A 21006-nucleotide genomic window follows, 5' to 3' on the forward strand; every position below is an offset into this window, starting at 1 on the left:
GCCATAGATCTTGATAGTGGCCAAAATGGTGCCGTAACTTATCAACTAGCAGAGGTATGTATTGGCATCCACTAAGCTCTGTCTATGCTATAAAATATTCTTTGACAAAAAACTGTTGTATGCTCATATATAGTCATGATGTGCCTATATATGGTGACGATGTGATGTCATCATGACCATATTTGGGCATGTCATATGTTTTTTTACATAAAATTTGATAGTCAGGGCTTTTTATTCAAAGTCTGTCTACATCTGTAATAAACATACTGTTTTACAATATTATACTGATGGAGTTTTACTGTATAATTATTTTACGTTTTTTACAGGCATCAGAACTGTTTGAGATATCTCCTTCATCAGGTGAAATTATCCTCATCGGAACATTGAATTTTGAAGAATCCGCAAGCTATCAGTTAAGAGTGCGAGCCTATGTGAGTAAATTATCAGAAATTAACATGAAAATACATATGGTTTCTATATGGGGCTTGCCATGCCAAAACCAGTATCAGCAACCAACATAAGATAATTTACTTTTTAATACATTCATATTCTCCACATTATAAACTATAAAATTTATTCATTTACTGGAATCGACTTATTATTGTCAAAGTAAAAGTATTACAGCTTCTCTGTACTAAAGTATACAATATTATCACATTTTTCTGCTAATTATTCAGTGTAACATATAGCGACAGTATGCTGGTTTTGGGATGGGAAGCCTTATATAGGAAATTAAAAGAACATGATTGTGGCCAGTGTTAATAAGAAAACGCTTTATCAAATTTAAACAAACAAACTGTGTTCTATGACTAACTATGACATATGTCATTATTTTGGCCTTTGTTGGAAAGTTACTACAGTTAAATTTTGTCTAAAACCCAAAGGTAAAAGATTGACTATAGATTTTAATTTGTAGCAGTTTTCTTTGATTTTTTTTGTCATTTTGATTACGATCACTTACTGCCTGTATAAAAATTTTCAGGATGGTGGAGTACCTCGTATGGAAAGCGAGGAGGAAGTGATCATTACAGTAGGAGATGTTCAAGATTCTGATCCGGTGTTTGTCAACATACCCTACTCACCTACGGTAGATGAGGAAACATCAGTTGTAAGAGCACAAGTTTTGTTAATATTAGTTTACACCATTGTAGATGTATTTTTAAAGTCAAGTGTATTCATGTACTAGACTGTAATGAGATTCACCAAGAATAGGGTGAAGAGGGAGAAATGTACGAGATCCAACTTTTTAATGTTTTTCACAACTTATTCTAACTTGTAGGTCTGATGAAAAGATTTTTGTGCCTCCCACCATTAAAATAATCTTTAGAACAGTGATAGTTTGGAGAAAAACAAAAATTGCGATGCCTCTGAATGTCAGTCATTTTTATTTATTCTCTCTTTATACTGAATGACACTTTCAGTGCTAAAGCATTGATTTCCAATGTGGTTCAGTATTAACAAATAAGAAAAATCACACAATGAACTTTATAAAGTATATACAAGGTAAAAAAAAAATAAATAATAATAATAATTATATACATTATAGTTTAACATAACAATAAAAAAATTTAAATAAAAAAATATAGGCAAGGTAAAGGAAATATTTGTTTTAGATATTACAAACCTGATATAGAATTTTTAAATTTTGAAACTGTCATAGATTTAAAGTTTATTTTAATATCATCTGGGAATTTATTCCAGAGCTTAGTAGACCGGTATACGAAAGTTCTTATACCTTGCATATTGCACTCCAAGACTGTTCTATAAGAATGTTTTTACTTTGACTTTTAGTACAATGTGAGTGCAGACAGTCATTAAACATAAAATTATTTGATAGGTAACATGGATCATAGTCATTTAAACACTTAAAAATCATTATAAGTAATTGTTGTTCCCATTTTTCACTAAGTTTGCTCCATTCTAATGCATTTAAAATATCAACAGTTGGAGTTTTTACGTCAGCAGACAGTAAAATTCTTCCCAATCTATTTACAAGAACTTGAAGGGAATTGGAAAGATGGGGCTTGCCTACTTGTCATACTTTGACTATCTCCTTCCATTTTCAATCATAATGCACATTATTCAAACCTACTATTTGTCTTCTAGGGAAGTGTTGTTCAGGTAGTTAGTGCAGAAGATCAAGACGTTGACAATCCAAATATAATTCAGTATAGCATTATTTCAGGTAAGTGCTACAAGACTATTCCATAGACCGTTTAAGTGCTTCTTGTTCTGCCATCAAAGGCTAATATACTCAACACATTCCTCATCTTGTTTTATTTTATCAACATAATTATTTTATATTATTACTTTGGAGAACTTTTTTCCAAGTTTAGAAACCTGATTCTTGTGAATATTCATACGTAAGAAGCATTGCCCTATTTCCCTCATCCTTCAAATATGATGTTAAGCAGTTAATCCTGGGTCTCTGGGTGGGTGGACTACTGCAACGCAAGCATCGGCCCCAAGGGAGAGTGTCCCTTATAATTAGCTGAATAACAAAGATTGATCGTTGTCAAATATGACAGTAATTAATACACTTCAGATCACCTTTTCCACTATTATATAACAATGTCATTATTCATAATTAAAAAAATGATATTTCTAATATAGGGAATGAACAGGGGTTCTTCAGCATTAACGCATCAACAGGAGTGTTGACTTTGGCCAATATGATTGATCTGGAGTCGGGTGCACCATCAACTTTTACAGTTGTGGTCAGGGTAAGTCTAATCAAGTGAAACCAAACTTTACTAGGGGTGGCGCGGCAGGTGGCCTGGCGGCCTGGATCGAGCTGTCGAGGCGGCCTGGCACAGCTGGCGGGGAGCCATAAAAGAAATTAAACATGGTGGATCTGAGGTGGGTGTGTCTGTTGTTGGGGAGCAATAGACTAGGTGTTGGGGAAAAGCAACTGGCACCCCTGTCAACTACATTTGTCTATTTTTTTACTAATATACTGTACCAATTAAAACTGGTTTCTTAATAATAATTATGTAATGAACAATAAAATGAACAATAAAGAAACAACCATTGATGACTAGCTTAAAATACTCTCAATTATGTTACCATTGAGATCAAACATTATTACCTATCAGATTTTCTACTATAAAGAATACATTCATTCCCTTTCTGCCAACTACTGTAGTTTTAAAAAAATCAAATGAAGGTTTTAATGTCTGTAGATTGCCCTGCAATGCAGTATGTTTACTTGTGTTTGAATAAAAATGGAATACATTTTAGACAAATCTTTAAAGAAATATAATGTTTTTACATCTTTAGGCAACAGAAATAGGGCCAACAGGAGGTGCTAGCGCCATCACAGAATTCACAATCCGTGTTGCTGATGTGAACGACAACCTCCCCATTTTTAATGCACCAATTTATGTTGAAACTATCTCTGAACTTTCACCTGTGAACACGCCTTTGAATCTGGGCATATCGGTCAACGACACAGATACGGTAGGTTGGTCTTCTGTCAACTCTGCGAAAGTATATTTGAATTTCATTTCTTTTAGTTCGATTTTTTTCCTTCTATCTATGGTAAGTTTAAAATGGCATTTTTTGACGGAAAGCACAGTACAGTATATGTTAATTCAACTTACAACAAAATGGTATATTTATTATGCTAGTAGTTTTATATTGATGTAGTTCTAAGCTGGAATTTATAAAAGAATATGAGCGTATAATATAGTGGCAGCCTGTGAAGTGAATAGCGAATAAATATAATTGTTCCACTTGAATCAACCCATAGTATATGGAGCTGTATCATGACCAGAGTGTGCTTTCCAAATAGAGAACCCTCTAATTCTTAGACCTCGCTAATTCGAGACCACTTGTTCAAAGAATAAAAAACCAAGCGTCAATCTTTTAACACCAAGCTAACCATCTAATTGGAGACCGAATTTCGAGACCACTTCAAATTTTTAGGTCCCCGCTGGTCTCAAATTGAAGGGTGAAGTGTAATAACAAAGCTTTCCAGGTACACAAATAATATATTCCTTGGTGTACATATGTTTTTGCTTATAAAAAGGATTAAGTGTGAATTTCTATTTGATTCTAGGGCATTAATTCTGCGTATTCGATCAGTCTAAGAGGAACCAACAGAAACCTGTTCAGTGTGGCCCCTACCAGTGGTATTGGACTGTCCATGCCTGTTGTAAGCTTAGCAAGTACATTGGATTATGAGACAAGCAGTAGTTACACTGTTGAGGTAAACATTCCAATTAAAATTAATGATATTGATGCAAATGGAATATGTAATAATAACAATAACAAATAGCAATGACAATGAAAACAATAAAAATAACAATAATAAAAATAACAATAATAACAATAACAACAATAACAATAATAAATAACAATAATAATAATAATAATAATCTTTAGACTTTTGTATCGCTTCATGCTAATAAGGCCTGTTGTAAACACTTATATTATTACCACCGATCATTATTTTTAAAGCACATATGAAACCCATACTCAGCTCCTTGGAGAGAATTCCATAATATTTCAGCTGTAATATTTGTATAAATATGCAAGTGTAATGTATTCTTGATTTTGTTGATTAAAAATCAAAAAATTTCTTTTTTTAGATTTATGCAACAGATGCAAATGATCCAACAAAGGAAACCTCATCGACAATCATTGTTAATCTGATGAATGAGAACGATAACTCGCCTTTCTTTTCCCCACAATCATATCTTGTTAACATACTTGAAAACGTGACTGTGGGAGCAATGGTGTTGCGAGTCACAGCAACAGATAATGATGGCGATCTAGTGACTTATGAAATTTCGGATAATCCCAGGTTAGTTGGATTGGATTGGATGTATTCGGTGTAAACATTAAACATAGCCCACGAAAGTCTCGAAGACTTATTTCCAGTGGGGTTCTTCTGGTGGTGATTGGGTAGTACACCGAGAGACAATCCCTAATCTTTTCCCAAGAGTGTACTGCTTTCTTTAACGTGCACATGGGCCGTAAATGCTCACAGGACCAACGGCTGAAGTGTCTCATCCAAAAGACGGTGCGCTATTGTAACTTGTATTTCAGCCCTCCAGCTGAAACACAAGGAGAGGCAGCGATAGGAATTGAACCGGGGACATAGAAATCCCCATGGTTCAGTGCACACACAGTGGCACACCAGATTAGCTGACTGAGCTAAGCTGCTCTCTCTATTTATTTTGTTTATATGTTTTTATATTCAAAAAATAGTAAAATTTTAAAGCATATATACGAAAGCATATACAGTACTAACGAAGTACTGACATTACATATAAATTATTTATTACACAGCTAAGAAATGTTTAATATTGATAAATTAATAAATTTAAATTAAAAATAATTTTGCACTGGTGAGATCTACTGATATCACTGACAAAAAAAAAACTTTTTTAATGTATTTTTAGCGCAAATGAGGAGATCTAATTAATAAATCTTTTTTAGATCTACTGCCTCTATTATATTTCTCTCATGAGGCTGATTGATTAATAGTTAATTAGTAGATCTTTTTTTAGCTTAACTCTCTCTAATAACTGCCCTTATGAGGAGTTTTAGAAACACTAGGCTGATTGATTAATAGTTGATTGATTAATTGATCTTTTTTAGCTCTACTGCCAATATACTGTCCTCATCGGAGCTTTCGAGATTAAGTTTCACTTATTGTAAGAGAGCAACATAATTTCTAGCAGTGGATATTATAAAGTATGCTGTATGTGGATCTACTTATTTATCTGCTTTATTTTATTTCAAATTTCTCTTTTCTGACTATCTTACAGTTTTAAAATTGATGCTGTTAGTGGAAATATAACGACAACCCAGGAATTGAATTATGAGGACTCAACTCAACATATCTTTACCGTACTGGCTTCAGATAATAGGAATCCACCAAGAACAGCAACTGCACAAGTAATAGTAAACGTTGAGAATGTCAATGATAATGCGCCACAATTCCCGCGTGATCGCTACGATTTGAACACTTTTGAGAATGAGAATTATGGGCCTGGTAACCCGCTTTGGACTCTCGAGGTATATTTTTAGACAGTAATTTTAATGTTTATAACGTTTATAAGAGAATTATTTATATGGAACTGATAGAAAAAATGAATTTGTATAATTTATTGTTTTATGGAACAAAACAATACATGACACTTTAATAGTAAAGTAGAGATTGTGGCACTATACAAAAATCGTATTGGATGACATGAAATTTGGAGAGTGTATTTGCTGTTGTGTGTAAAGAAATTTACTTTGAAAAGTGTATATAAACTTTGTTAAAGAAACACAAAATTTGACACATATGTATATGTGACCATCTCTAAAATACCCGCCATTTGTCGCCATTTCTAATTTTTACAAGCACCCAAAATTTTGAATATTTTCGTGTTTTTGCATTTTATAAAAGAAAATATATTGAAGAACAATTCTGCAAAATTTCAATCATCAAATCTAACTTGAAAAGTGTAGTAATTATTATTAACATACAAATAAATAATTTCTGAATCCTTGGAAGCTGTTTTCTCAAAACTTTCATGGCTGATACCTGCAATGAATTAAATATTCATAACTTTTCTGATACTCAACCAATTTCCATCAAATAAACACTGTTTTCATGTAGAAAGTAAAATCACTAAAGAATCAAATTTAAATTTTTCCTACAAACGGCTGGATTTGCCAGAGCCAGTCACATATAACTTTGAAAAAAATCTTGATATTTGTAGGCTACCGATTCTGATATGGACCCCACCAATCTACCATTGTACAGCTTCCTAGTGACAAGTCCTAATGGAGACACCATGAAAGTCTTGGAGTACATGGGTCTGCGTATTGAGACAGTGTCCGGCGTGGGTTACATCTATACAACATCCCCAATAGATTATGACGTCCTAGATGGGTCGATTTTAGTTACTGTTATCGCTGAGGATTCTGATGGTTTATCGGACACAGCAACTCTTAACATTATTGTCTTGGTAAGAGCAAGGAAATATCTGGATTTTGTAGAGAGAAAATATATATATATCAGCCTCTTATTGGCCAAATTACAAGATACCTATTGTTAATTAGTACAGTTAAACCTAATACTTGATATATAATGGCCCCAAAACCACAACTCAGAAATACCGGAATTGTGTCCGGCGGGGGATAATTTTTACCTTGTATAGTAGTTTAAACATTATAATCTCAATTTTCAAGCCCCGAAACCTTGATTCAAAAATATGGAGATGGTGTCTGGCGGGGGATAGTTTATTACCTGATTTTGCTACTTTTTCACCTAGTTATTATTTCTGTTATTTATTAATGAGCGGACCCTTGCAATTATATTTCTAATTAAAAAAAATGGGTTTTTTTTACAAATGACAATAAATATACTGAATACTGAATCCCTGAAATATTTGATTTGATTTTATTAGTTTTTATCAGATTTATTAGTTTTAGTTTTAAATCATTCTGATTGTTTATTATATTTTTTTAGGATACGAACGACAATGCCCCAGTGTTTAACCAATCATCATATTCCTTCACAATTCCCGAGAACATACCTCCTGGTCAGAGCGTATTTCAGGTTGTAGCTACTGATGGCGATAGATCACCACAGTACGGTACACCCTCTCTCCGCTACTACATCAGTCCACCAAGCTCCACCTTCTCAATATTTCAATCCACCGGGCAGATCTTGACTGTGAGATCTTTGGATTATGAGGCTGGTGATACAAGTTATGAATTGCAGGTAAGATGATGATATGTTTACTCTGCCATTTATGAAGATTAGTCAAAAAAATACAATCTTAATATATACAAATGATGTACTATTAGATTAAATGTGAGGTCTCACTACAAAATGAGTCTCATCGTTAGAAAATAAAAAAATTAGTTAATATTACATTTTGGTAGATCACATTATAAGCTTTAATTTGGTCTTTGAATGGCTTCCCTAGGATAAATAGATCCAGAGATGTTATCAATTAAAATTTAGGTGTATGAGAACCAGGTTTTGAGAAAATCGGCCACAAAGATAAAGTAACCTCTACAAATAATAGGACTGAATTACAGAATATGCTAAGAGAACACCGTTTTAGTAAGAAAATTCACTTAAAAAGTACACAATCATAAAATATAAGTATCAAGTTATTCAAAAACATTAAAATCAAAATTTTGTAAAAATGTTGCCTTTGACCTATTTTGGTGAATACAGTATCTCAATATGATTTCACCAACGATGCATCTCATTTCGTGGTGAGACCTCACAAATATGGTTTTAGGACACCCCCTAGACATCACCCAGGGCTAGACAATTGTTTAAGCTATGTTCCCTCATGAGCTGCACTGTTTCTGATTAATTTTTAGAAAGTATTGGTGTAGTTGTTATATTTATTTTATTTTTTTATTTTATAATAGTTTGGGCAAACAACAAACTTTACAAAGCTATCCTAATAATATAAATAAAATAAAAATAGTAACAGTATCTGCCAGTCCAGGAAAGACAAAATAGCCAAAGGTAGTAGTTAATGTATTCCCAATTAAACAATTACTGAATAAAAAAAAAATCCATCACTGAAAAAAACCTAAATTTGTCTTGTCTTAACATTGCAAGAATGTTCAGTCAACACTAGTTTCATCAGTGCGTGGTAGGCATTTGAGTATTCCTATTTCATTTTGACCATTTTAAATTTCATTTAGGTGATAGCCATTGACAGCTTTCAACCCAATGAGATGACCGGCACAACTACTGTTAGTATCACCATAGAAGATGTCAACGATAATGATCCACAGTTTAACCCCAGTAAGTATAAACCACAAGGCAAGTGTTCCCTTTTTGCTTGTGCATATATTTGATACAAAATGGCAAAAATTATAGTTTAATAGTTTAATATTTTAACTATTACATATCAATGGTTTGGTCCATCACACTTGGTTGGTTTTGTCTATCCAAGTGTCTAATCTAATGTAAGATTTGTCATCATAGCATTATATGTTCTCCGTTTTGCAATGATAAACATATGAGTGATCATGTGGGGTTGTTCTTATACCATAGTTTTGCAGCAAGTGACGGTGATGGAAGAGCAAGGCACTGGGGTCTTCGTTGCTGATGTCAATGCCTTTGACAGGGATAGTGCGGGTCCCAACGGAGACATCACATATTCTATCATTAGTGGAGACAGTGAGGTGAATAATTTGCATATGTAGTCAGATAAGGTTTCTATTTCCAATGATTGAGACACAAATTGAAACAAAGCGGTTTGTGCTGTTTTAAAGACTTTATAAATGCTGAAATTAACCAATTTATGGGTGTTTGTAAAATACTGTATATAAAAATGGTATTTTATGCATCTGTTAATTGTTCAAGAAAATATTTTGTTCTTATTTTCGCATAAAAGTTAAATACAGGTCCCCCTCCAATTAAAGACCACTTTTCTGTGGTCCCAAATTAACAAATGTCTTTTATTTCTATTATTCTAATTAGAGACCAAAGCTGTTAAAAACATGAAAACCCCAGTCATAAAAGTGGTCTTTAATTGGAGGTAGACCTGAATTGTATATGCAATTTAAATATTTAATTAAATTTTACAAATTCATTAGCTCAAAATTGGCAATATATCACACTGGTTATGGTGATGCTTTCATAACCTTCCTAATAATTATGTTTCTTATAATCATAGTCACACTGTCTTATTCATTTCACAGGGGGAATTTACAATTGATGGAATGACTGGAGAGATAAGAACAACCGCAGTATTGAACTATGAAAACACTCAGTCTTACACTCTCCGCATTTTGGCCGAAAACAACGCCACAGCTGTTCCACCTGCGTAAGTTAATTTGTAAATGCAAACTTTCTTATCATCACAAGTTATGTTAAAAATTTTAATAATGTTTGTGTAATTATAAGTTTATTTTGAATTTAAAATGGCATACTATTTCATTTACCAAAGAATCTTGATTTTGGTTTCTAGTTGGAATAGAATAAATGAATAATAAATATATCAAGAATTTTATTTAATATATATATATATAGGTCTGGTTCATCTACTGGAACAGTGATTGTGTCTGTTGTGGATATAAATGATAACAGCCCTGAGTTTGTAGGTGTACCTTATGCTTTTGAGGTATCAGAGGTAAGAATTTGTGTCTCTTCTATAATTCTGTGGTGTCTCTTCTTCTTTATTGCCGTTCTGCCAAATGATTTCTTGGCTGCTCTACAGATTAGCTGACTTAGCTCGGTCGGCTAATCTGGTGGTAGGCACTGTGTGTGCGCTGAACCGTGGAGATCTCTAGGTCCCTGGTTCAATTCCCATCGCTGCCTCTCCATGTGTTTCAGCTAGAGGGCTGAAATACAAGTTACATCAGCGCACCGTCTTTCGGATAAGACGTTTAAACCGTTGGTCCTGTGTGCATTTAAGGCCCATGTGCACGTTAAGGAACTTGGTACACTCTTCGGAAAAGAGTAGGGGATTGTCTCCCGGCGTACTGCCCAATCACCACCAAAAGGACCCCACTGGAAATAAGTCTTCTTCTAGACTTTCGTGGAGTATCCTTTGTGTTTACACCGAATAAATCCAATCCAATCCAATCCATACTTATTCTTGTGTTAATATTTTCCATATCTTTCTATCCTGGCAATTTTTTTGCCTAAATCAATGTCATGTCATTCATAAGGTTTTAAGTACTTGCCTTTATTGCTGTTATTTTTTAATTAAAATTGGATTGCAAATGAAGTGTAAAATTTGTTTTATATTTTTTAGGACCGGTCACCAGTTAGTACCATAGGGGTTGTATCGGCAGTAGACCGAGATTCAGGCGTGAATGGGGACATTACTTATAGCATAGTAGCTGGAAATATAGGTATTGATCCAATTCATAAAATTAAATACTAATGTAAATACTAATTATTGAATATTTTCATATCAATAGTTTTTTTTTTTAACAGGCCTAGTATATATTTTTTGATTCCTCAAATCTCAAATCCACTTTATTGCAATCAATGCTATGTGTCTTTGTAGTATCTTTGTAATATGCTGTCCTGTTTTGGGATAGTGTTAATAACATTGATTTTCTTTTTTCTTCTTTGACTGGTTATTTAATTTATTTATTGTTTTGTTTATTGATAATAATTCTGTTTTAGTTTGTGGAAGATTGGTTGCTATTACTATTTTGATTTTTTAAAAATTAATATAAATAAATCTGCATTTTATTAATCACTCAATAAAGAATATTTAAATTAATCAAGTTATGACTGAAACTTGGCTAATTAAAGTATAATAATTAACTTGGATTGATTTATCTTTCAGAAAACTCTGCTGTTGTATTCCAAGTGGATCCGAATTCAGGGGAAGTTACACTTCTCCGGAGTCTTGACCGTGAAACTAGACCGTCTTACTCATTGACCATACAAGCGGCCGATGGCGGAGCATCACCACGTATTGCTTTAGTTAACGTGCCAGTGACAGTTCTTGATGTTAATGATAACAGTCCCGTCTGGATTCAAAATACGTATGATGTTAGCATTACGGAAAATTCAGCAGCAGAAGAAGTTGTTCAGGTACTACTTCTACTACTGGTACTGATAATAATATTAAAATAATAATTATAACAATTGAAGTCATAATCAGTAGTGGATTTGATCAGATATAAAACTTGTAATTCAAAATAATTAAATAAATTCATTGATATTAGCTTTTTTCCAGAAGTGCACCCATTATTTGAAATGACACTCAATTTTGAACTTTTTATAGGTCATAGCAACTGACGCAGATATTGGTCAGAACTCGAGATTGATTTATCAAATTCTTTCTCCAAGTCCATACTTCACCATCAACAATGAAACCGGCCAGATATCAACGACTGGACCAATTGACCGTGAAGCAGAGAGTACCATTAACCTTGTTGTCAGTGTCAGTGACAGTATGTATATAATTTATTTAATAAATAATTAATCCCACTCTCCTCTTTTCATTTACTAAAGGCTAGACACAACGTCATATGAGCGTTTGTGAATTGTATAAATGCTAACCACTGGAGAACTGTAACTTAAATTACATAAAATATTAGACTTAAATCCTACTGTACTAATTTTGGTGTTGTTTTTGCACTTTATTTTCAGGTGGTTTCCCATCACGTCAGGCCACACCCTTTGCTCAGGTGAACTTTGAAATTATCGACATGAATGACAATGTTCCGATGTTCGAGCAATTAAATTATGTGTTCGAAGTCGAAGAAAATCAACCAAATGGAACAATAGTTGGGCAGGTGAGATTGGTTTGTAGTGAAATTTAATGGCAAAAAGATGGTTATGGTGCTGAACTTTAGTCCCAGAGTCCAGAGTGCAAGTCCTTTTAATCATAAGTGAAAACAACTGCAGTTCTTAACCCTCATTTATGACATATTATCACCAAGTTTATTGTATTCAGTAAGTTACAAATCACACACAAATGGATGTTTTTTTGATTAAATTGTTACGTCTTGTTTTAAAATCAGATTTCAGCAACTGACTTGGATCCAAGTGATGATTTAACATATTCCTTGCAAGGTTTTGATGAAGTGTTTTCAATAGACTCCAACTCTGGTAATATCACCACACTTAAGCCACTCAACCAGGAGGATGTGTCATCGTATACTCTGATTGGTCGTGTCTCTGATGGACTAAACATTGGCCAGGCCAACATCGTTATTACAGTAATAGATTTAAATGATAACGTTCCGGTGCTGAATATTCAAAGTCAGAATGTAACCGTATCAGAGGGTGATCCTTCAGGGACATTTGTTACCAGAGTTAGTGCAAGTGATGAGGATTCTCGTGAGTAATAATTGCTTCATAGTATTTTCTTTGGAAGATATTGCGTTTTATCTTGCAAGGTTGTTGATTTTGTCGTCATTGCCGAGTATGCAAAGCTTTACTTGTGGCTGGCTTTGGCACAACCTTGCATTTATCAGCATTTCAAATTTTGCACTAGCAGCCGTAAGAATCGATATTTTTAGCAATTTCAGGTTTTTCTGTTTGGTATGAAAGGTATTGGGGAAAAATTCTACCACATATAAATAAGTAAATTTATATCGAAGGTATATTAAAATCATTTTAAAAATACATACCTGAATATTATATTACTGACTTTAAATCTATTTTCAAGAACCTACTATCCAATGAATTAAATATTCTTAACTTGACTAATACTTAACCAATTGTTAACAAAATAAACAATTTTAAAATATTAATACCTAAAGAATTTAAAAATACAAAAGATTCCAAAGATTCAATTTTAGTTTTTTTTTTTTTTGCAGACAATTGTAAAGTTTTGCCAGAACTGGTTACATTTATTATTATTGTATCATGTAATTGGCCATTTGACATGATTGAAATATAAAAAAATAATGTTTAAAATAATTGTTTATTTTACCTTTAATAGATACTCTAAAACTAAAAGTAAATTAAAATGTATTTTTATGTAGACTCACCAATTACATCATTTTCAATCACCAATGGGAACGTAAACAATGCATTCATCATTAAGTCTTCCGGTGAAATTGAAACGTTGCAGTCGTTAGACCGTGAGGTAATTCCATACTACTCACTGACAATCGAAGCTACCGATAGGGAGATTTCCGGTGTTCAGCATACAGGAACAGGGACCGTTGGCATTATTGTTACGGATGTGAATGACAATGGACCAAGGTTTATCCAGAACTCGTATTCTATCAGCGTGCCAGAGAATGTCAACCAACAGACATTAGTTACGGTTCGTAAACATTTCCTAATTTTTATTGCAACCCAAAAACATTGATGAAATCATAAAAAAATTCATATAAAATGTTGAATTGCTCAGTCTATTTCGTGAATACTTACCTGGGTAAACCGACTAATCGCCATTGTTTCTTTAAAAACACCCCAATATTGTAGAATATTTTGAAGAATTATAATAAGTCATCACTGCTGAATTCACACTCTTAGCTACAAGAATCCCTAAATTTGCCAACTTGAAATATACAAATTAAGTAATTCATTTGAATTTCAAAGGTTATTAGATTTTATACTTGGTAGTACATCTTTAATTATGAAAATATAAATATATGTAAGTCAAAGGAAACGAGGAATCTGTTCTTTCATGCATGGGTGTATATAGGCAACTAGGGTGATTCCATTATTTACTTTCATGGATGAGAGTTAAGTTTCAAGGGCACTTATCAGTTTTTTTTTAGGTATGTATCTCACTCTCAAGCTTGTTTTCCATACGATTGCTAAACGCTATCACTGATAGCTTTCGGTGATGCTGATTGGTCAGTTGAATCAGGGAGCCTTCCCAATTGCGTCAGGGACCACTACGCTGTACAACAATTGCGCTGAAAACACTGTAGCGACAGTGTTACGATTTTAAGGAAACCAGGCTATAATCTAACATCGCCTCTGATTTGTTGAATTTCTTATAGGTACAAGCAACAGATGCTGATGAAGACTTGAATGCACAAATCAACTATCGTATAATCCTAGGTAATATTAACAACGCTTTTGAAATCGACTCAATCACTGGAGCCATTCGTAGAGGGCGTGCACCTTTGGACCGTGAATTCATTGATGCGTACTCACTTGAGGTTGAGGCATCAAATCCACGAAGCAATCTCCCTCCTGATTATGGTAAGACTATAAGTGCTGCTGCTATTTATAAAATTCGTATCACAATTTTTTAAGTTACTTACAAAATTAATTTGGCAATTTGAAAATGAGAAAGCAGAGAGTAGTGCTAAGCTATGCATTTCAGTGGTAAGTAAATCAGCACAAACACGGGTTACGATTAGTCTGTATATTATCATTCTTAAAATTGTAAACATTGTGTGATTTTTGTGATTCGTGTAATGCAATCGGTAGTATTAATAGCTCTAATGGTATTTGGAATTGATCAAAGTTAAACTGTGATGTAAACACACGTTCACCTTTAGGCTTGCAAATGCATGTCAGGGAGCACTATTATAGTCATATTCTTTTCGCTCCTATAACAGTGCGCGTTAATATTGCTGTTGAAGACATCAACGATGAGGTTCCAGTGTTTAGCCAGTTGGTCTACCAGCGTATAAACCTGGATGAGAACTCTCCAGTGGGGACATTCGTCATCTCAGTCATTGCAACAGATTCAGATACTGGTGCAGGAGGAGAGGTTAAATATTTCATTGATCAAGGTAAATACTTTATTGTCTTTTATATGTGGCAAAGACAAGCCAAACAAGTCACTTGTCGCAAATAATGCTTCGGAAATAATGGCCTAAACATGCTGGAATGTCTACATTTTTAAAATCTATTTTATTGCACTAAACTAACCTATATATATCTATTCATCATGCTTTGTTGTTATTTCCCCATTTCAATGTTAAAACAACCATTTTTAATGATTTTGGTGATGGTTTCTGCCTGATAAATGCCCAAAATCGTAAACTTTGAAGGCTGCTTTCTCAAATATTGTTCTTTAAACAGCTGTATATTTAAAATCCTGTAACTTCATAATGAAATGTTGTATTTAAATGATTCTTTTACCATTTTATAACTCCCATTTTACCATTTATCCCTGTATTAACTTTTGCGAGGAGGGACTGATTTTGCTTGTCTTCGCCACATATCCTTGCTTGTCATTCACTTTGTATTAAAATGTGAATTGTTTGATTTATCTTATTACTTTGAGAGCTTTCATCTGCTCATTCACTTACCATCACTGGTTTAATTTGTCTTTTTTTTTTTCATTTTTGCCTGAATTGCTCCAATTTTGAGAAGAAAAAAAAAAATGAAAATTTTGTACTTAATTTTACAGGAAATGAAGATGGTAAATTTTTCTTGGATGAGGATACTGGAGAAATCACTGTAGCAAACCCTTTGAACTTTGAATCAGTTAGTAATTACACTCTTGTGATCAGTGCAAGAGATCAAGCCTTACCGTTCAACAATGGTACGTCTACAGTTATTATCCAACTTAGCAACGTCAATGAGCAGACACAGTTCTCACAGACACAGTATCGAGAAGCAGTACCTGAAGACACTCCTCCTGGTACCGTAGTCTTGCAGGTATAACAATCATTTATTGCAAATAAATATTTCAGTCATTGTTCATTTATTAACCATTTTTATTCTCATATTTGAAGCTGCCCTAATCTCTAGGTGTTTGCCTGTCTATTGTTAGATATAGACATATTTTCCCTGATTATCATTCTTGGTATTAAAATAGGCTATAGAATGGTGGTTCAATTCCATTGTGTCACCATGGTTTTTAAATATCTGATCAGTTTTAAGACTTGGAGGTCATCTTGCTTCATCAACATATTTTTCTTCAGTATCAATTGTAATGAAGCTGATGTTGTAAAGAAGCATTAGAATAAAATAATCTTGGCTTATATATTTTTTTTTTTCAATTTTATTCAATATTTGATAGGCAGCATATATGCTGAATTGCATCAAATTTACAGTTAAAAGTTCACAGTTAAAAAAACACAACTAGATTTGAACTTGTCACTGAGGATGAGTTTGGTGATCCGCCGTACTTTGACCCTCACGAAGCATGTGCGGATTGAAAATTATTATATGCTAAAACATGCTCTATTTAGTTTTTAAAAAGAGTAATTTTGAGCATTTTAAGGACTAAGAATGTGTACACTTACGTCTTAACGTCCCTGCGCACAGTAATGATATTAATACAGTGTCACAAACCCAAAACATGTAACCGAAACGTAATTTCCAGCTTCAGTATGTGCTGTGGGCGTGGAAATGAGCGTACGGCGCGTAAATTATGATAAGTTTTGGAATACTGAAAATGACCCGAAAGGGTGCACTACCCCAGGGAAGAACACCCCTGTGTTGATCTGGGCCTACATGGATAAATAAAGCTGAACTTAATCTTGATATTTTAATTTAAGTAATAATGGTTTATTTGTTATATTTCAGTTTTTTTTTTGTATCAATGTCTTTTAGGTATTTGCCACTGACCCTGACAATAGCGCCATCATCTACAGTATCAGCTCCAACGCCCCTTCCTCCATACGTAACCTCTTTACAATTAACTCAACAACAGTAAGTTTTGACTTTTAATTTCATTTTTATCTAAACCTTAATAATTGTCTTATTGACTTCCCCTTGGATCCTGTGGCCAAGTTTTCTCATGCAATCCCTATTGAGACACAGAGGTGTACATACAGTAAGTGAGAGATATTACTCTACACCTTTAGACTCTAGATTTGCCAGTGTTCTTATGTTTCTTTTATTAATTTTATTAATACATTAAAACTTAATGAGTCTATTGCATGAATACTTACCTGGATATCCAATAAATGCTTAAATTTGCTTTGGAACTTAGCTTTCGAGCATAAAAGAAAAGTAATGGACTCGCCCTAGCTCGCCTATATACGCCCTGCGTGAATGAAGAATATTCTCGTTTCCTTCTCGCTGTAAAGCAATATAGATGAATTGAAAGAAAAGCTTACCCATTCTATGTTTAGAAGTGTTTTTACTTAATGAATTTGTTTTGTATGTTGAGTACAGAAATAATATTATAGTATGAGTATTTTTAAATATTGTTGCATATTTTGATGGTTTTAAAAGACCTCTCTTATTAAAAGTTCTTTCTTTATCAACAATTAGTGAAGATGAGCCAATTCTGGTAATATTGGTCTTTTATTGTTTTTTTTTCAGGGTGAGATCAAAACAAGTGGACCGCTAGACAGAGAAGACACTGACCTTTATACTTTCAATGTGTTAGCCTCTGATGGCGGTGCTGGGGAAGGATCAGCAGAAGTGAGCTTGAATAATTTTATTCTTCAAGACATGCCTTTAAGGAAATTAACTGACTCATAGTGTTTTTTTATATATTTTCTTTTATAATTGTAATTTATATGTCAGTGTATTGTTTTTTATAAAACGTAATATAATGTATCTTTCTTTAGGTTCGCATTGATGTTGTAGATGTGAATGACAATACACCAACATTTGATGTAGGTCCAGTTGTCCTCGTCAGTATCCCTGAGAATGTAGATGCAAATTACCCGGTGACATCATTCCGGGCAACTGACCCTGATGCAGATGTTAACGGACAGGTAAATGTAATTTTATTCAATGTATTATTTTTATTGTTAAAATTATAGAAGAATGTGGCATGGAGTTCTTTGAGCTTCCAGTGTCCAACTCTGATCGCAATGTTGTGCCAAGTTGAACTACCTGCTTTAGCTTTTAAATTAAAAATGGGTTTAGGCTCAGGGTACCGCATTGACAAGGGTATAAATTCCTCTGGCACTGTCAATGTGTAATTAACATATTAGATGTAAAATAAACAATTGTTATTCTATTTTTTTATAGGTCACATACAGAATTGAATCAGGAAATAATCCAACAACATTTTACCTTGATGAGGGCAGCAATAACCTGATTCAGATGAGAACCAGTCGATTGCTAGACAGGGAAGAGCAAATGGAATACAGTATTGTGGTATGAAAATAGCTACTATCTAAAGGCTGAGCAAATAATTTATGTTTTCTCAATACTTACATGGATAAACCTACAAATGCCAGTGTTTTTATCCAGTCAGCATTTTGTCAGTTCATCAAGACTAAATCTCACTCACAAACTACCAACATCACCATTAATGTTTATATATTGATTGTTGCGCTAAGGCCCGCTCTTTGGATGTTTGTTAATACACAAAATGACCCTCATGGCGGTCATAAACATACAGCATGCTGGTGTTTGCGAGAAAACTGCCTTATCCGGGCCTCACCTATTAAATAAGACATTCTGATTGGTTAGTTTTTAAGTTTGATCGACACTCTTGGAAGGTCCATTCAATATAGGGTAATGCTCTCCAGTAGTGCCCAAACTACATCATAACAACAATGATTCTACAGCTTAAATGTATTCTATTTAAACAAATGCTTCCTAGAATTTAAACATATGATGATTTTGACTATTACATTTAAATATATTTTGACATAATTTGACAAATCTGATTATGAAAATTTTGTGTCTGTTGTCAAGGTGGTTGTGTCTGATGCTGGTAGGCCTTCGTTGAATAACTCAATCAGAATAAATGTGACTGTGGAAGATGTGAACGACAACCCACCGCAATTCGCAGAAAACTCATATACTGGCCGTATCAATGAGGTAAGTATGACCTTTCATCACAAATTGAGCCATGCTAATATTATCCAAAATATATTAATAGAACTTCAATTCTGGCAGAATTAATTTTCTTCCATGGTGTCCATCCTACTAAAATATTACACCTCGGTGAACTTCTGTTTCCAATTCTCTCACTCTGATTTCCTCCCCAGAATGCAGCTGAAGGAGCACCTGTTGTGAATGTGTCCGCAACCGATGTTGATGCAGGTAACAATGCTCGTCTCACATACTTCATTGTGTCCGGTAACCAAGGAAATGCATTTGAAATTGACCGGAATACGGGAGAAATTACTACATCATCAAATCCAACGGACAGGGAACAGCTTCCAGTCTATAACCTCATGGTTCAGGTCACAGATGACGGTATTCCTCAGTTCTCAGATTCTGTCCCGGTAACTATCATCATTTTAGACGAGAATGATAACACTCCAACGTTTGACCCAGCTTCTGTAACCTACACGATCCCAGAAGGCCCAGCATCACTAGGCATAACCTTTGGACCAATCACAGCCAACGATGATGATAATGGTGAAAACGGACGTGTTCTATACATGCTTCTTGATGGAAATGGAACATTCGTCATAAATTCTGGAACAGTAAATATATTTCCATAGACTTCTAAACATTAGTTTCTTCTCTTTTGGTCTTTTTTTTTCACCATCACCATCCATTATTAAATTAATTGTCAACTTATGTTTATGTTGATGTTCTATATATTCATTTCCGAAGGGTTTGTTAATGGTTGTGTCTGAGTTGGACCGTGAGACTGCTGCAAGTTATGTTTTAACTGTTATTGGAGTTGACCAGGCAGTTAATGAGGCTGACAGGCTAACAGGAACAGCTACAGTGAGTTGGAAAACAAATTATGACCAAAGCATGCATCAAGTTTTTATTGGTCGAAGAAATTTCTGTTTTCTATAATGATTATTGTGTATGGTTACAGGTGACAGTGATCGTCGAGGACTTGAATGACAATGCACCCTCATTTGAGCAACCATCATATGGACCAGTGGATATTGGTGAAGAACAGCAAGGACAGGTCATTGGTGTTTACACAGCAACAGACGATGATGAAATGCCTGTCATTACTTACAGTATCGACAGCATGTCACAGGGTAAGTGTTACTATATTGAAAATTATAGAATACTCACTCAGAGAGTGTAACACAAAAAGCTCTACGTTATTTCCCAATATGTATTGCTATATGATCAGTGATGTCATTATTGATTTAATGTGATTGGGTTTTTCTTTTTAAGGTTTGTTTGAGATTAATCCAAATACAGGTGTTTTAATGTTAAGACCAGGTGTAACACTTGATTATGAATCAGAAACATCCCACGTGATTATTATCACAGCAAGTGATGACGGCAACCCACCACTAACAGGAATGGCAAGTAGAAATCTATTGAAATAATGTCTGCTGATTAGAGTAAAGTCTTGTTGCAAGTCGTATCTACAGTGTCATTTTTTCTTAAGTTGTGTCAAGGACTTTTAACTGTTACCAGGATAGGAAACTGGCTGGTTGAAGCCGTCTAACTTGAATTAGCCTTATGTGCGGTATTGTTATGCGAATGAGCCAGATAAGCACAATCTGCGCATGCTCAGAAAAACTAAACTTTTCCTTAGCCACACGATGGCCACTAGGCGTACAGCTAGGCCTAGCCCTGAATTACGGTACGGTAAAACAAAGCAAAATAAGAGTACTAATTTCACTTAGCATGCAAATCAATCATACTTACACACTTAAAAACAAACTAGTCTACCAATAAAATCACCTGCAAGTTAAGATATAAGGCAAGTATGTCTACAAATTTGATTTTAAATTGATGTGATTAGGCTAGCCTAGACCCGGCCTAGGCCATGTCTAACCGCTTAT

The 21006-nt window shown here is 34.1% G+C and overlaps 1 protein-coding gene across 1 annotated transcript in view; it reads left to right on the forward strand.

Annotated features, from left to right (window-relative positions):
* Nucleotides 1-3: 3 nt before the first annotated feature.
* Nucleotides 4-21006, forward strand: part of LOC117101436 (cadherin-23-like) — a gene marked incomplete at its 5' end in the record, with an annotated part of 44215 nt that continues 23212 nt past the window's right edge. Inside the window, 33 exons of the mRNA XM_033241414.1 lie at nt 4-54; nt 327-431; nt 983-1108; nt 2107-2185; nt 2614-2723; nt 3280-3459; nt 4061-4210; nt 4593-4807; nt 5778-6027; nt 6720-6968; nt 7472-7726; nt 8677-8779; nt 9032-9162; nt 9682-9806; nt 10013-10112; nt 10740-10839; nt 11286-11536; nt 11730-11898; nt 12098-12243; nt 12472-12790; nt 13441-13727; nt 14416-14620; nt 14983-15159; nt 15783-16033; nt 16934-17032; nt 17651-17752; nt 17902-18051; nt 18311-18439; nt 18986-19111; nt 19282-19725; nt 19859-19975; nt 20073-20244; nt 20387-20520. Coding sequence (XP_033097305.1) covers nt 4-54; nt 327-431; nt 983-1108; nt 2107-2185; nt 2614-2723; nt 3280-3459; nt 4061-4210; nt 4593-4807; nt 5778-6027; nt 6720-6968; nt 7472-7726; nt 8677-8779; nt 9032-9162; nt 9682-9806; nt 10013-10112; nt 10740-10839; nt 11286-11536; nt 11730-11898; nt 12098-12243; nt 12472-12790; nt 13441-13727; nt 14416-14620; nt 14983-15159; nt 15783-16033; nt 16934-17032; nt 17651-17752; nt 17902-18051; nt 18311-18439; nt 18986-19111; nt 19282-19725; nt 19859-19975; nt 20073-20244; nt 20387-20520 — 5607 coding nt within the window. The remainder of the gene's footprint in view (nt 55-326; nt 432-982; nt 1109-2106; nt 2186-2613; nt 2724-3279; nt 3460-4060; nt 4211-4592; nt 4808-5777; nt 6028-6719; nt 6969-7471; nt 7727-8676; nt 8780-9031; nt 9163-9681; nt 9807-10012; nt 10113-10739; nt 10840-11285; nt 11537-11729; nt 11899-12097; nt 12244-12471; nt 12791-13440; nt 13728-14415; nt 14621-14982; nt 15160-15782; nt 16034-16933; nt 17033-17650; nt 17753-17901; nt 18052-18310; nt 18440-18985; nt 19112-19281; nt 19726-19858; nt 19976-20072; nt 20245-20386; nt 20521-21006) is intronic.

The sequence above is a fragment of the Anneissia japonica genome, unplaced genomic scaffold, assembly GCF_011630105.1.
Source record: "Anneissia japonica isolate Jap-2015-1 unplaced genomic scaffold, ASM1163010v1 scaffold287782_len627234_cov183, whole genome shotgun sequence".
In the NCBI taxonomy this organism is placed as follows: domain Eukaryota; kingdom Metazoa; phylum Echinodermata; class Crinoidea; order Comatulida; family Comatulidae; genus Anneissia; species Anneissia japonica.